This window comes from Silene latifolia, chromosome 6 (genome assembly GCF_048544455.1).
Source record: "Silene latifolia isolate original U9 population chromosome 6, ASM4854445v1, whole genome shotgun sequence".
Lineage (NCBI taxonomy): Eukaryota > Viridiplantae > Streptophyta > Magnoliopsida > Caryophyllales > Caryophyllaceae > Silene > Silene latifolia.
Window position 1 is genome coordinate 10,880,576 of NC_133531.1, and position 12,959 is coordinate 10,893,534.

Here is a 12,959-nt window from a genome sequence, read left to right on the forward strand (position 1 = left end):
TGGTAACTCACCAAGAGATTATTCATTTTTGCTTAAGAGCGGACACCCCGATTTACAAAGGCAAAAAAAAAAAGTCAAAGTTATTTACAAGTTTTGTAAGGTTATTTAAGTAAATAGTAATTAGTTTTACCTAGCTACAGCAATGAGTAGGTTAAAATTTTTAAAGCCTTTTAGGTATGAGTCAATGACTAATGAGTAATTACTGCAGAGTTACAAGTGTTTGAGCGAGCTCTTAATAGATTTTACTAAATGACATTGTAGTATTCATATACTATCATTTAGCAAAATCTATTAAGAGCTCGCTCAAACACTTGTTCGTCTTACTTTATTCATAAGTCGAATTTGTTCATCATGGTTTGCCGCGTTTCTTTAACTTTGAAGTACGACAATATGAGAAACGTAACTCCTATCTCGAGAGACAATTATTCATTAACGCTTGTTACTATAGAGAGGTCAATTGTCTTAAAAACTCACTATATGCCAATGGTGTCAAATGAGAACAAATGTTTATTTCCTTCAAAATTACACATACAATTATGATGAAAGATGATAATGTGTTTGGGTGCCTTATGGAACGTGCAACAAACTTGTTTAAAATGATGTCGCCTCTGAGTTAAAAGTTAAAACCCACAATAATCCTCATGTATCTGTGTTAGTAATGTGACTATGTGAGTTCACCGCATGAATTACTAAAATTACCCTTCACGTTAAAACTTTGTAATCCCATCATTTTAAACATCAAATTATTTATCCCATCATTATTACATGCATACTAGCTACTTCATTAGTCATGATAACCCAACCGCCACTTAGCCCTAAATTTTATCTGCAAATCTCCTTTGTGACGGATATCCATTCCGTCAGAAGTTTTGGACGGGTTAAATACTACCCATGTGAATAGATAAGATAAAACAGATTGATACTCCCTAAATGCTTTGCTTTTGTTTTATCTACCTGCTTGGGTAGTACTTGACTTGTCGCAAATGAGAGTTTGTGAAATTTTATAGGAACACAGCCAGGGGCGGTTCTTGGGGGGTGCAGGGGGCGCAGCCGCACTCCCCCTAAGTCAGAAATAAATAAATTATTGTGCAATATATTTCATTGTTGTTTGTTTGGTTCAGTGGTAAGAAGCGCATTTATTCTAATTTAGAGGTCGTGGGTTCGATTCTTTTAATTATTTTTCACCTATTATTGTACAAAATAGGCCTAATAATTAATTAAATACTCTCTCCCTAATATAACAAGTAGTTTTAGTATTATAATTATAAAATTCTTGATAAATATGTCAACCATTATTAAAAAATTACCAAAAAGAATAATTTGTTTGGTATATAATAAATGTTTTTTCCGTATTCTAATTTTGCGTCGGTCTGATAGCCTCGTATTAAAAAATCCTTTAAAAAAAGACATCCTTTAAGAAAGATGTATGTGAAATGTATGAAATTTTATTATATTAATATTGATTTCGTCGCCACGTACTAAAAGTCTTTTGATTTTGTAAAATTTCCGCACCCCCTCTGTTCAATTTCTAGAGCCGCCACTGAACACAACAATGCCAAAGAAAATTCGATCTATTATTCTACTTGCATCGTCTGGGGGAGCCAAATTTGAATTCAACGGTGGCAAAAAATTTCGGTTAGAAGCAAACGGGTAACGAAAACTCGAAAAGAGCTAGAAAATTTTAACTAAAAAGTTTAAACTTTTTAATTTGTAACGGGAGCGAGCGTCTCTATTAACCCTCCCCCAGCTCCACCACGCACTGCATGCATTAATTATTACTTACATTTGTAATGTTCATATCTATCTTACTATCTGATGGGGCATATTCGCACTGGCCACGTGCAATCAACACATTGAAGCAAGGTCAAAGATATCCACAAAGAAGTCAACGACTTAGACAAACTGACCCTAGCTAACCGCGCAAACAAACTCATATCCAAGACCCCTCGGCGGCGAGTCATCGGGCTCGCCGGCTGCCATGGGTCCCTCGGCCGAGGGTACATCGGTCTTTCCACTGCTTAGCCACTTGGCCACTTGGCCACTACGTGACAAAAGGTGAAAGTCTATAAATACTCCTCAACCCTCATTGAGGAGGAGATCCACAATTTAACCTAAGAATCACTATTCATCTGGTAATATCTTCCTTATCTCTCTACAATATATACTTCGCCAAGTAACAACTTATCCCTCTAAGTTTACTGACTTAAGCGTCGGAGTGAGTTCGCTCGGTCCAAAGCCGAGCCCTCAGTTTGTTCATCGTTTCAGGAGACCGCAAGGAGGATTCAACCAAAGACGTCATTCTACAAGCACGGGTGGTAACAAATAACTGCTCTGGAATTACACCCGGAACACTATCTTTATCATATCTCGCTGTATTTCACGTTTCGTTTGCCAATTTTGTATTTTTGTTAATATTTTCACAATAATTATAGTGAGATCGTCTTAAAAGACATATATAATCGTAATGTATTTAATTGAACAAATTATCTAATTAATAATATTAATTTCACAAAAGTGTTTTTAGATGTAAAAAACTATAAAATGAATAATGCTTGGTTGGCTAGCGAATCAAGGTGTTGTTTCGTCTACAAGCATCACTTATCTAGATGTTCCTACTCCTCCTCTTCGATCAATCCTACACGAAGACCATTTAGGCGTTGCTTTCCCTCGTATTATTTCTAGTTAATTTCAGAATTTTTTGTGTGTGTATACTATTTGATTTTATTTAAATTCGAACTGGGTAGTATATACTATTAAAGTCGTAAAGCTTTTCCTACTAAGTTTTAACACACTTATATTTCCAATATTTAACCCCAAAATCTATATTTAAATTAGAACAACTCATTATCAGTTGATTGTATTAGTGAAACTAAATAATTTGTGATAAATTGTAATGGATGGCAAGAGAATTGTAGTGCGGCAAGTTGAAAGGGCCAAAGTGGTTGTGTTATTGTTTTAACTTTGGTCTTTGAGTGTTAATTTAGCTTTATAAGCGTGAATCTTTATTGTTGGAGAATCCACAACAAAATGGGGTTATTTCTCCTTTACTTAATTCTTCCACCATGCCTTAATCTTGTTTATGGCCGCTCTTAAAGTACTTGACTTTTTCCCACACTTTTGCTCTCCATTCACTAATTTTTAATTATTTGTCAATTAAAGTGAGCAATTTGCCACTTCTTCATTCACCTAATCAAGCTTAATCAAGGCATTATGTTGGCTATTATTACTAGTTTATTATAATCTATGTTTTTTGATGGAATTATGTTACAAATATTTTTAAGGTGGGTGGTCTACTAATATGAGTAATGACATAGAGAGGTCAAAAGTACAAATATACTCAAATTGATTGGTAATATCATTTTATTACCTAGGAATATATATAAATTACATATGCCTTAACATCATCAACAATTTTGCCAAATTTAGCATTTGACAGCATACTAAAATAACATATTTAGGGTTAATATCTTATTTTATAACATGCAACTTACCTTAACATATTATAAAATAATAAAATTTACAACCTTTTACATCGAAAACTAATACGCCCTCCACCTCGGTAATTTATTTACCTTTGATTTTGGCACAAAGATCAAATAAAGAGGAACAAGCCAATTATTGATGACAAGTGAACCAAATTGAGTGCGGAGGGTCAAATCGCCCCTCAAAGACATTTTCAAAATAGAAAGATAAACAATTGATCAAATACTCCAAAACAAAATAGATAAAGGGCGTAATCTGTTAATCTTAATCTGCTAATTATCAAACATGATATAGTGAAAACTTTTAACATGTTTGACTCATCAATATACTAATTTAAATGTTTGGTAAATGATAGACGAATTACTCTTCAGATTCAGATAATAAACCATCGATTTAAAAAACTACTAGTCCGTACTACTTACTCCTTGTATACTACCTAAGCATGATATGAATACGTATGATTAACAAATTTTAATTTACTAGTAAAAAATACTTGAGCATGATATGAGTAACAAGTTTTATATTAGGCGTGTGCTTAACTCCTAATTACAGGATTTGGTTGCTTTACATCTCACTCAATATACATAGTTGATATGTTAGTGCTCCCAAAAATAAAGGGCGTAATTGGAATATAAACTAGTTGTAATTGGGCCATTTTATTGTTCCCTCCACTACAAACATGAAAGTATGATACAAAAGATTAAAGTAAATAAAATTAATTAACTTTTGTATAATTAAATTAAGAGTGCATGTATAAATAAATGAGGATTATGGATACGGTAACTGTGCATAAGATATGGTGCAGGTGCTACAATCATGGTTGTACCCAGTTTTTTTAAGGCTAGTCCTACACTGACTGGCCACAATATATGCTTCCTCTGCGTACAACTTTTGTTTTACATCAAAATTAAAGCAACTTAAGACATGGCTCGTGACATCATAATAGCGACCAATTTGGACGATCTTTTGTTATGGATAACGGAGAGAACTCATAGCCACTATCTTAAGTATAGTCAATATACATGATATTCTGCAACCTACGTATTTCAACTCAACCATCTTTTAAGAGGGGGACGGTTTTGACGGACTCGAAATATAAAGGACAAAGCTCTTGTTGAGGTTTGATCCTGAAACCCTAAAAGTTAGTAATAAGATAACAACTTAAAATACGAACCAAGTTATATGAGACTCTTTATAAATTACGTTATCACCTTACTATACCTATCTACAATAGATAGGTAGCTATTTAAACAACTTAGAAATATCAACCATCTTACTATGAATCTGTTCATGAAATCTTTAAGGTAGAATTGTAAATTTAGTGATTAATTTTCCTTTTTTTGGTTTGTGTGATTGTGTCAAACAAGTTATAAAGATAATATATTGTACAATAAAAGATAAGATATTCGAACTTGTAGCTTTTGATTCAACTTTCTCATAACAGATAAATTAAAACATCTTCAGTTGAAAATGATTTAATAGATTCAAGTCAAAAAGTCAGTTTAAGACCAAAATAAAAAAAAACTAAATTTGTGTATCAGACTTAGAAGCCAGAAGGTAATAAACTTCGACATTCAACAAACAAATGAAACCCAAAAGAATAGGGTTATATTATTTACCACCATGACATGAATAACATAATGTTATGCCTTTTTATTTACTACGAATATTAATTTCATTTTTATCAAAATTAAAGTTTTATTACCTTATTAAATCGATTATTATGTTCCGAGAATTATAAACCTTAATTATGTAAATATTTAAACTTGTTACTATTAGATAATTGTGGTCAAACTATATATAAAGAAAATTCACATCAACATAAAGTACATTTGGAAAAAACTTTTGGAAGAAACTAGGACCAAGCCAGCAAAAAAGCCTTCTTGATAGATTGAATTATTATTATTTCATACGGTTGTATCCATAAGACGAATAAAAAGTTACCCATATTTCCAATTACAATAACAATATTTAAAATAAGCTTTATATCAAAATTAACTTAATTAATTTATTTTTCATATACAACTACCTTTCACTACTCATTAGTCATTACGTATTGAAATACATAAATTTATAGTCACTCACTTATATGCGATGAGAAATGAAAAGGATGCATGATCCTCTTTGTTTCTCCTTTTAATATCTTAGAACTATGTCCGTTTTAAATAAGAATTTGCGTAAAATTGGAGGACGGGAAGGAGAAACACACGGGTCTGGTGAAAGAGTGAGGTACATATGATGTTATTAATAGACTTTAAGAAGGGTCCATTAACTTTGCAGCATTTTGAACAGTCAAGAACTAAATCATGGGTCTTCTTACTCTTTAACTCTCTTATTAACATTGGATTCTTCCGCTTTCTATTTTCTTTTTCTTTCTTCACTTTTTTCATTTATTCATATCACGTTTGATTTTACAAAGTTTCAAAGAATTGACTGCTATTCTTGAGTGCAAGGTGTTAATTTTCAGTACTTTAGTAAAGAGTAGTCTTAGATGTGATGAGATAGTTTCGTTAATAAAGTTATTTAATCATTCGTGGTTCGACATTATTGAAATTTATCTTAGATTTTCAAGTTTGTAAACGTGAATAATATTTATGTCGAGTATAACATGATATGATCTTGAATTTTTGAGATTGTTGCTCCTAAAATAAGGATTTGGATCGATCAAACGTGAAAAAGTTTAAACAGATTTGGTAGACATCAAAATCCGGTTTTAGACCTACTAGGCCCAAAAGTAACAAAAACAGAGAATAAGAAATAGATTAAGTGGTAAGAACTCTCTTACCCTAATTATGAAGTTGAGATTCGATTCTCACCCGCAACATTGTGCGATCATTCGAAAAAAAAAAGTAACAAAAAGAGACGTCATTAAGATTACTATCTAAAATAAGAGAAATCAAAACTATGTAATGGAAACATGTATTTTAACTAGGGTTGAGCAAGTTTAGGTTCAGATCGATAAAATGGACTGGCAGATCATTTGGTCTAGACCGAACCCCAACCGAATTCCTTTAGGTCCGATCATCGGTCCTTATTCTTTGAAGTTTCAGTTTTCGATACAGTCGGGTCTCAGACCGTACTATTTTAGGCCTAGACCGAAATATATGACTTTCACATTTATTTATCAAGACTTTGTAAATGAATCAAGTAATTTATATGCTAAAATGTCACTATAAACTCGTGTTTGATCCGTCCCGGATCGAAACTTTTAGGCCTGGTCTTCGGTCAACCAAATTTAGGACACATAATAGAAAAAATATACAATCTGAATCCAATCCAAATCCCGAAAAATCCAAATATCTAATATAGATTATCGTTTTTCTAACATGTGCCATAAGAACACGCATTAAGATGTCATAAGAGAAGAGATTATTTCATGAGAAACTAAAAGACAACTCACGAGGCATTGTTGCCAATCCGTTTATCGATTTTCATATTTTGTCCTTCGAAAAGAACATTTTTACTTTTTAGTTGCCAATACAACAATAAAAATGCATATATATTCAATCTCATTACTTCTCAATTTACAGGAGTTATCGAAACACACAATACTATCGTTGTTTTGAGTTGATAAACTTGACTCGACTCAACCCGCCTCAAACCCGACCTGACAGAACTAAACCTTCCTACAATTGGTGAGAGGGCAATATAGTCAATGACATACCTTATATAACCCTTCTCAATTCTCATTACCTCTCAAATTCACACCTCTCTCAATCTCTCACTTTTTCACACACACAACCTCAATTCTTCTTTAGATAATCTCTATCTACCACTTCCTTCTTTTTCTCCCCTCCTTCCACGCTCTAACCAGCTTTTTTCTGGGTAATTTAATTGATCATTTATTTTATCTGCTTTTTTATTTATTTAATTTCCCATAATTATTTCTTCTTCTTTCTGCATTTCCTAATTAATTAACCATTTGCATTTTCTGTTGATTTTTGCAGGTAAATTTGGGGAATTTTAATCTCAAAAATCTGGAAAATTTTAAACACAGCATGCAGTGGTTTTGTTTATTTCGCAAAGTTGTTTCTTTGAATTTATACTGCCGTGTTATTCTGTAAATTTATTTATTTTTCTTCCCAAATTTTTTAAAAAATCAAATTATTTTTGTTTCCCAAAACAATTAAATTCTATTAAGTATAAATGGGTTCAAGTTTTTTCATTGTGATTCCTTGCTACGTTCGCATGATCAGCTAAATTCTTAGATCTCTTATTATTTTTTTTAGAATCGAATCGTAGAATCGTAAGATCATAGAATTGGGAAAGGGGGGTTGAGAGTAGTTATGGTGTGCCAAGGAGCAAGCCAGACAAAATTCCGGACATCGAAACACGAGAACGGAGTTGCTGGATTCTCCACCATTGTAGTTAGAGTTATTGCTTGCTTCCAATCTCTTGATCAATGCCAGGTTGTCTCCTCTTTCTATCGCGTTTTCCCTACTATTTTTTTCATGTCTACATTAGTTTATTGTAATTGTCTATGTAATATTCCCTCTGTTCCGGTCACTTGTTCTACTTTGTTTCTTCACTAATTCTCATTTCTCCGTCTGAAGCCTTTAGACGGCCTTATGTGACCATTTTTATGGTAAAATGTTAACAATTTAAATTGGGTCACATTTAGCTGTTAATGGGTCACATATAGCCCTTCTGAATCCTTCAGACATTGACCTGGTTTTTTTTATGGCATTAGTATTTTTTACAACAATTGGTCTCCCTTGTGACGGGTTACCATTTGTGGCGGATATTTTGTGAGTTAAAATGGTAACAAAATGGGTTAGTGGAGAAAGGGGACCACATGAATAGTGTTGCAGAGAGAGAAAAAGTGGGTACTTTGTGAGGTAAAATGGTATCCGTCAAGAGTGACGGATATGTGCCGTCACAAACAAGAATTTGTGTTTTTACAAAGGTAAATAAATGACCGAGAATCTAGGGACTAGTCGATTGTTCAACTTTGCTTAATTTGTGACGAGTATTTTAAAGTTTAAACAAAGGTTAAAAAATGAAGGAGACCATAATTTGGGTATAGTATAACTACATTGGTATAAGGAGTCGGAATGAGTTGGCTGATTGGCTCAAGTGTTTAAAGCAACAACATCAGAGCCTTAGTCCCAAAATGATTTGAATCATCATCTGAAACCGTCCAAGATATCCAGTAGGGCTCTAATAGGGGCTACAACATTAAACCCTTTTGGCCTTAGATTATTCCTTTTTGAATTAGAGCTTGCTATCCTGGTTAAAAGGGATGACCGGCATGGGATGGGTGATTTGCAGACTGCCACGTTTAACCGGCCAATGGGGGTATATTGTCATATTGATACGAATGGACTCATTTGAATCTTAGGGTGTTTCCACAACATTTGTTTATTCCTCTATAACCCTATTAATTAAGCAAGTATATGGACTATAACGTAAAAGGAATGTCATGGAGAATGCAATTCGTTATTTATCAGGAGGAAAAATGTGCTTATATACGTAGTAATGTATAATAGGCAATAAGCTGACGGATTTTAGCAGCTCTAGGCTGTTCTTGAGGTAGTTTCATGTAAAATTGTGAATTAGGGTTTGTTTGGATATAATGTTTCGTTTTTGTTTGTATTTTGAGTGGACGCTTGATGCTTTTTGCATTGGGCTAACAGTTCCGCTGTGGGATATCTCCATCTTTACGATAAACCATAGCATTTGCTCAACTATAAATCTTGATTGCACCCTTTCTGCTTCATTACTGCTTGTTTGTGTTAAATATTGGATGCCTTGTTGATTATGATCAGCTGTTTAATATTATTGCTCTTCTTTTTTCAGGCTGAGTATTTCCGTCATTTGTTGAAACCTGTCACGTAGATTAGATTGTAGTTCTACAATTTGGGGTTTTGGTTCAGCTGGGTTTATTATTTTTTCCGCTTTCTTCTTGGATAATACGACAAACAATCACAAATCGAGGCTTTGAAATCAGCGTTATTGTGGTATGTTATCTAATCACGAACTTGTGATGCTGTTATTGACGTTAAAGCCGATTATTAGTTTTGATGGCTAAAGGATTGTTGTTTCTGTGGTTCACAGGTATTGCTACAGATCAATGGGAGAGGACTTAAAGTCCTGGTTACATCGACGACAACTGGAAAATCAGTTTCCAAATTCCCAATCCTTGATACCACCATTTGACGATCCAGGGATGCAAAATACAAGATCTCCTTGTGTAACACCTTACACTATTGCAGCTCCTACGGATAGTACCTCGCCTACTGTTGGATTTTCAGGAGTGCCCAATATCAAATCTGGGCCATTGAAGGAGCAGCATGGTTGGTTTTATTGTCTGCCTCGCTCTAGGCAGTGTCTTGTACGAGATAAGACATTGGATGATAAGTGTACCTCCAAAACCAACCAACCCAATAACATTCCTTCTGCTGGTCGTGAAATTTATGGGGAGTCTAACTCTCCCACTAATGGCAGTGGACCGGCTATCAAGCAATTTCTTGTATTTGATCAGACTGGTGACAAGACGACGATGATGTTTGCTTCTGGGATTGGCACTTCAATCCCGCGGCCAACCACCTGGACCCATAGGCCGACTTGTTATTATAATTTTAACGAGGATGAAGATGCACTCAGAATTACGAGGGATGTACTTCATTCAGGACCTAATTTGGCTGATGGTCATAGGAGTGACGAGAGAAGTGACATGCGTGAAAACTCAGAGGAGATCAATGCCTTGCTTTACTCAGAGGAAGAAGACGATGACAGCGATGATGGTGAGGAAGCAAGCACCGGGAATTCCCCTAGTACAATGACTGCTTTCGAGAAGCAGGAATGGGTGAATGAAGAAGTAATGGATGAAGTTGCTAGTTCTGCAGGACCCATGAAACGACAGAAACTCTCTAGAAGTGGCCATCAAGTTCCTCCTGTAAAGTACCCTAGTCATATCGAGCAGACTAGGTCCTCTGAATATGAAGATGACGCTGAATCTAGCTGTGCAATGCCATTTAGGGAGACGAACTCATCACCGGGGAATAAAAGAATGAGAAGAGAGAAAATACGCGAGACAGTGAGAATCTTGCAGACCATACTTCCTGGTGGAAAGGGCAAGGATGCAATTACGGTATTAGATGAAGCCATTCACTATTTGAAAACCCTGAAATTCAAAGCCGAATCTCTAGCCCTTTCCGGAGGCTGCGAATAAGGTATTTGATTCGGAACATTGTTACTGAATGACTGATTCTTCTTGAAATCATGTCATTTACCCTTTAAATAAGTGTACACCTTTACGGTGATAATTAAAGTAGCTTTTGCATTCTTGGCCTCTGGAGAAAGGCCGCTCCTGTAAACTGGACTCCAGCCTTGAAATGTTTTGAAGATGGACCCAAGATTGAAAATCACCGGCTTCTTTAATGCCGGGAATGGCATGAGAGCGACTAGTTGGGCTTTTGATGCGTTTCATCATTAGTCATGCTAAATCAATCTTCTATTATTATTCATGGATTCTTTTCATTGTTGTGGGGTTTCTGCACTTGATTGTTTCGGAATTAAAACTTTTTAAGACTTTGGAATTGTACAAAGTACCTATTGGCAATTCGGCATGCACTATTTATGGGTGATCTGGTTTTCTCAATGCTTTGCTACTCCACTATACTCCAGTTGCTATTGAACTAGCTTCAGTTCGTAATTCGCTGGATTTTGTTGAGATGTTGTGGTCTGATCTTAGGGCATACTGGTTCTCATTTTGCATCAACCATTGGAGTATCGTAACAATTCATATATAACTGTTGTATGAAATGCTTAAATTTCGATGCTGATTTGTAAATTCAGGTCATCACCCTTTGTTTAGGTCACCTTTGATGATTTGTTACTCGCTTGGGTAACTCAATTTAGACTTAATTTTTCACCCATTTTTTAGGTAATGAGTCTCGCTTGTGACCTCTCAGTCTCTCACAACCTCTCTCCCACTTGCAATTTGTTTGTTACAAATGAGAATTTGTGTTGTTCAGGTCAGCTTTGGAATGATTTGTTACTCCCTCGAGTAACTCAATTTAGACTCGTAATTTCCGGAGTAACCCTTATTGACCGTCACTCTATAACGGTCTTTTGCATATTTGTGGATCGACATATGACAATGGAATCAAACTTTAATTTTTCTTTTGTGCAATACTTTAGGTCTATGGAAGATAATTAATAGAGAGAATAAATGAAAAAAAAGAAAAAGAATATGATACTAGTAGCTTTTAAGTCTATGACATGTAGCTATAAAGTTTAGAACCACCATGGAAGTATATAATGGACCATAGAAATGAAGCGTGCTTAAGCAAATGCTAAGAAGAAATTCCAAGATATGATGCGAAAATGAGGCATGGAAAAAGCTTGATTTTGACGTATCTATCAATATTTGTACTTTAAAGTTGGCATTTGTATTCAGATTGAAAAAAAAGGTATAAAGATGCTTTGTTGGTCTTGTTTGTGTTTATTTGTGCATGGTTATGCTATTTTTATTCCACTTTTAAGGGTTATTTATAAGTGGGTTTTTAGAGGATTATATTCTTCATGTTGTGGTTTGTGATTTTTCAAAGGTTTTCTTTTGGTGTTTGATTTTAAAAAAAGGTTATAAGATTACAAATCTATATATATATATATATATAAAAGAGAGTTTTTTCGAGCGATCTGAGAGCGTCCACATCATCAAAAACCAATTTAGGAAAGTATAATTTTTGATGTAAAAAATAAAGTGGAAAATCTTTTAATTATTATAATATGTATATTTCCTAAATTATATTCAAGTGATATTTCCAATTTTTATATCAAACTTTTACATTTCATTTGGCAAAAAAATATCGTTAAAAAAATTATGAAAATAATATAATTAGCTTTGTGTTAAAAAATGCTATCATTAGAGTATAAATTTCATATTATTTGCACATGTTAATGATGGTGTACTTCTGAATACGTAAAATTGTATAATTTTTAGTATGTTTGTCCCACATTAGAAAATAAGTAGGTGTGGTGAATATACTACATATAAATAGTAGAATTGTCCCACATCGAAAGATTAGTATAAGGAGATGTGATCCTATGATTATAAATAGGATGCATATTTGGAACTTATGTATCCACCAAAATTTTTTGAGTCTCATAAATATTGTTTTAAAGAGCTCTTAAGATTTTCTATCGTTATCTACGATATGATATAAAAATAAAGTGGAAATCATTGGGAATTACTCGGGAAAGAGTTAAGAATATGAACAAGAAAATCAAAAAATAACTAAAGGTTGAACAAGAAAATCAAAAAATAAAAGGTTTTACTAATGGTAGTCTCCTGACACAATACAAAACTAAAGATTTTACTAATGGTTGTCTTCTGAATGCAGTAATAGAGCTTTAATGAGTCGTTATATGTACGATGTAGAGATCCATATCTAATGATCGAGACTAAGTGGTTTTTACCTTCAAAGAAAAATAATATGTATACAATAATGGTTTTTAAGAAGAGACAT

At 33.9% G+C, this 12,959-nt stretch overlaps 1 protein-coding gene across 2 annotated transcripts; it reads left to right on the plus strand.

Moving 5' to 3' along the window:
* The first annotated feature begins 7,181 nt into the window (after nucleotides 1-7,181).
* On the plus strand, nucleotides 7,182-11,086 carry LOC141586308 (transcription factor bHLH143-like). Of its 2 annotated transcripts, none has more exons than XM_074407492.1 (4): nucleotides 7,182-7,308; nucleotides 7,431-7,892; nucleotides 9,283-9,443; nucleotides 9,541-11,086. In XM_074407492.1, exon 4 carries the CDS (start codon nucleotides 9,557-9,559, stop codon nucleotides 10,655-10,657), a length of 1,101 nt encoding a protein of 366 aa, XP_074263593.1. In that variant the 5' UTR covers nucleotides 7,182-7,308; nucleotides 7,431-7,892; nucleotides 9,283-9,443; nucleotides 9,541-9,556; the 3' UTR covers nucleotides 10,658-11,086. The 2 variants fall into 2 exon arrangements, with proteins under 2 accessions (XP_074263593.1, XP_074263594.1); XM_074407493.1 differs by having other exon boundaries at nucleotides 7,188-7,308; nucleotides 7,431-8,191; nucleotides 8,475-9,443.
* Nucleotides 11,087-12,959: the final 1,873 nt, after the last annotated feature.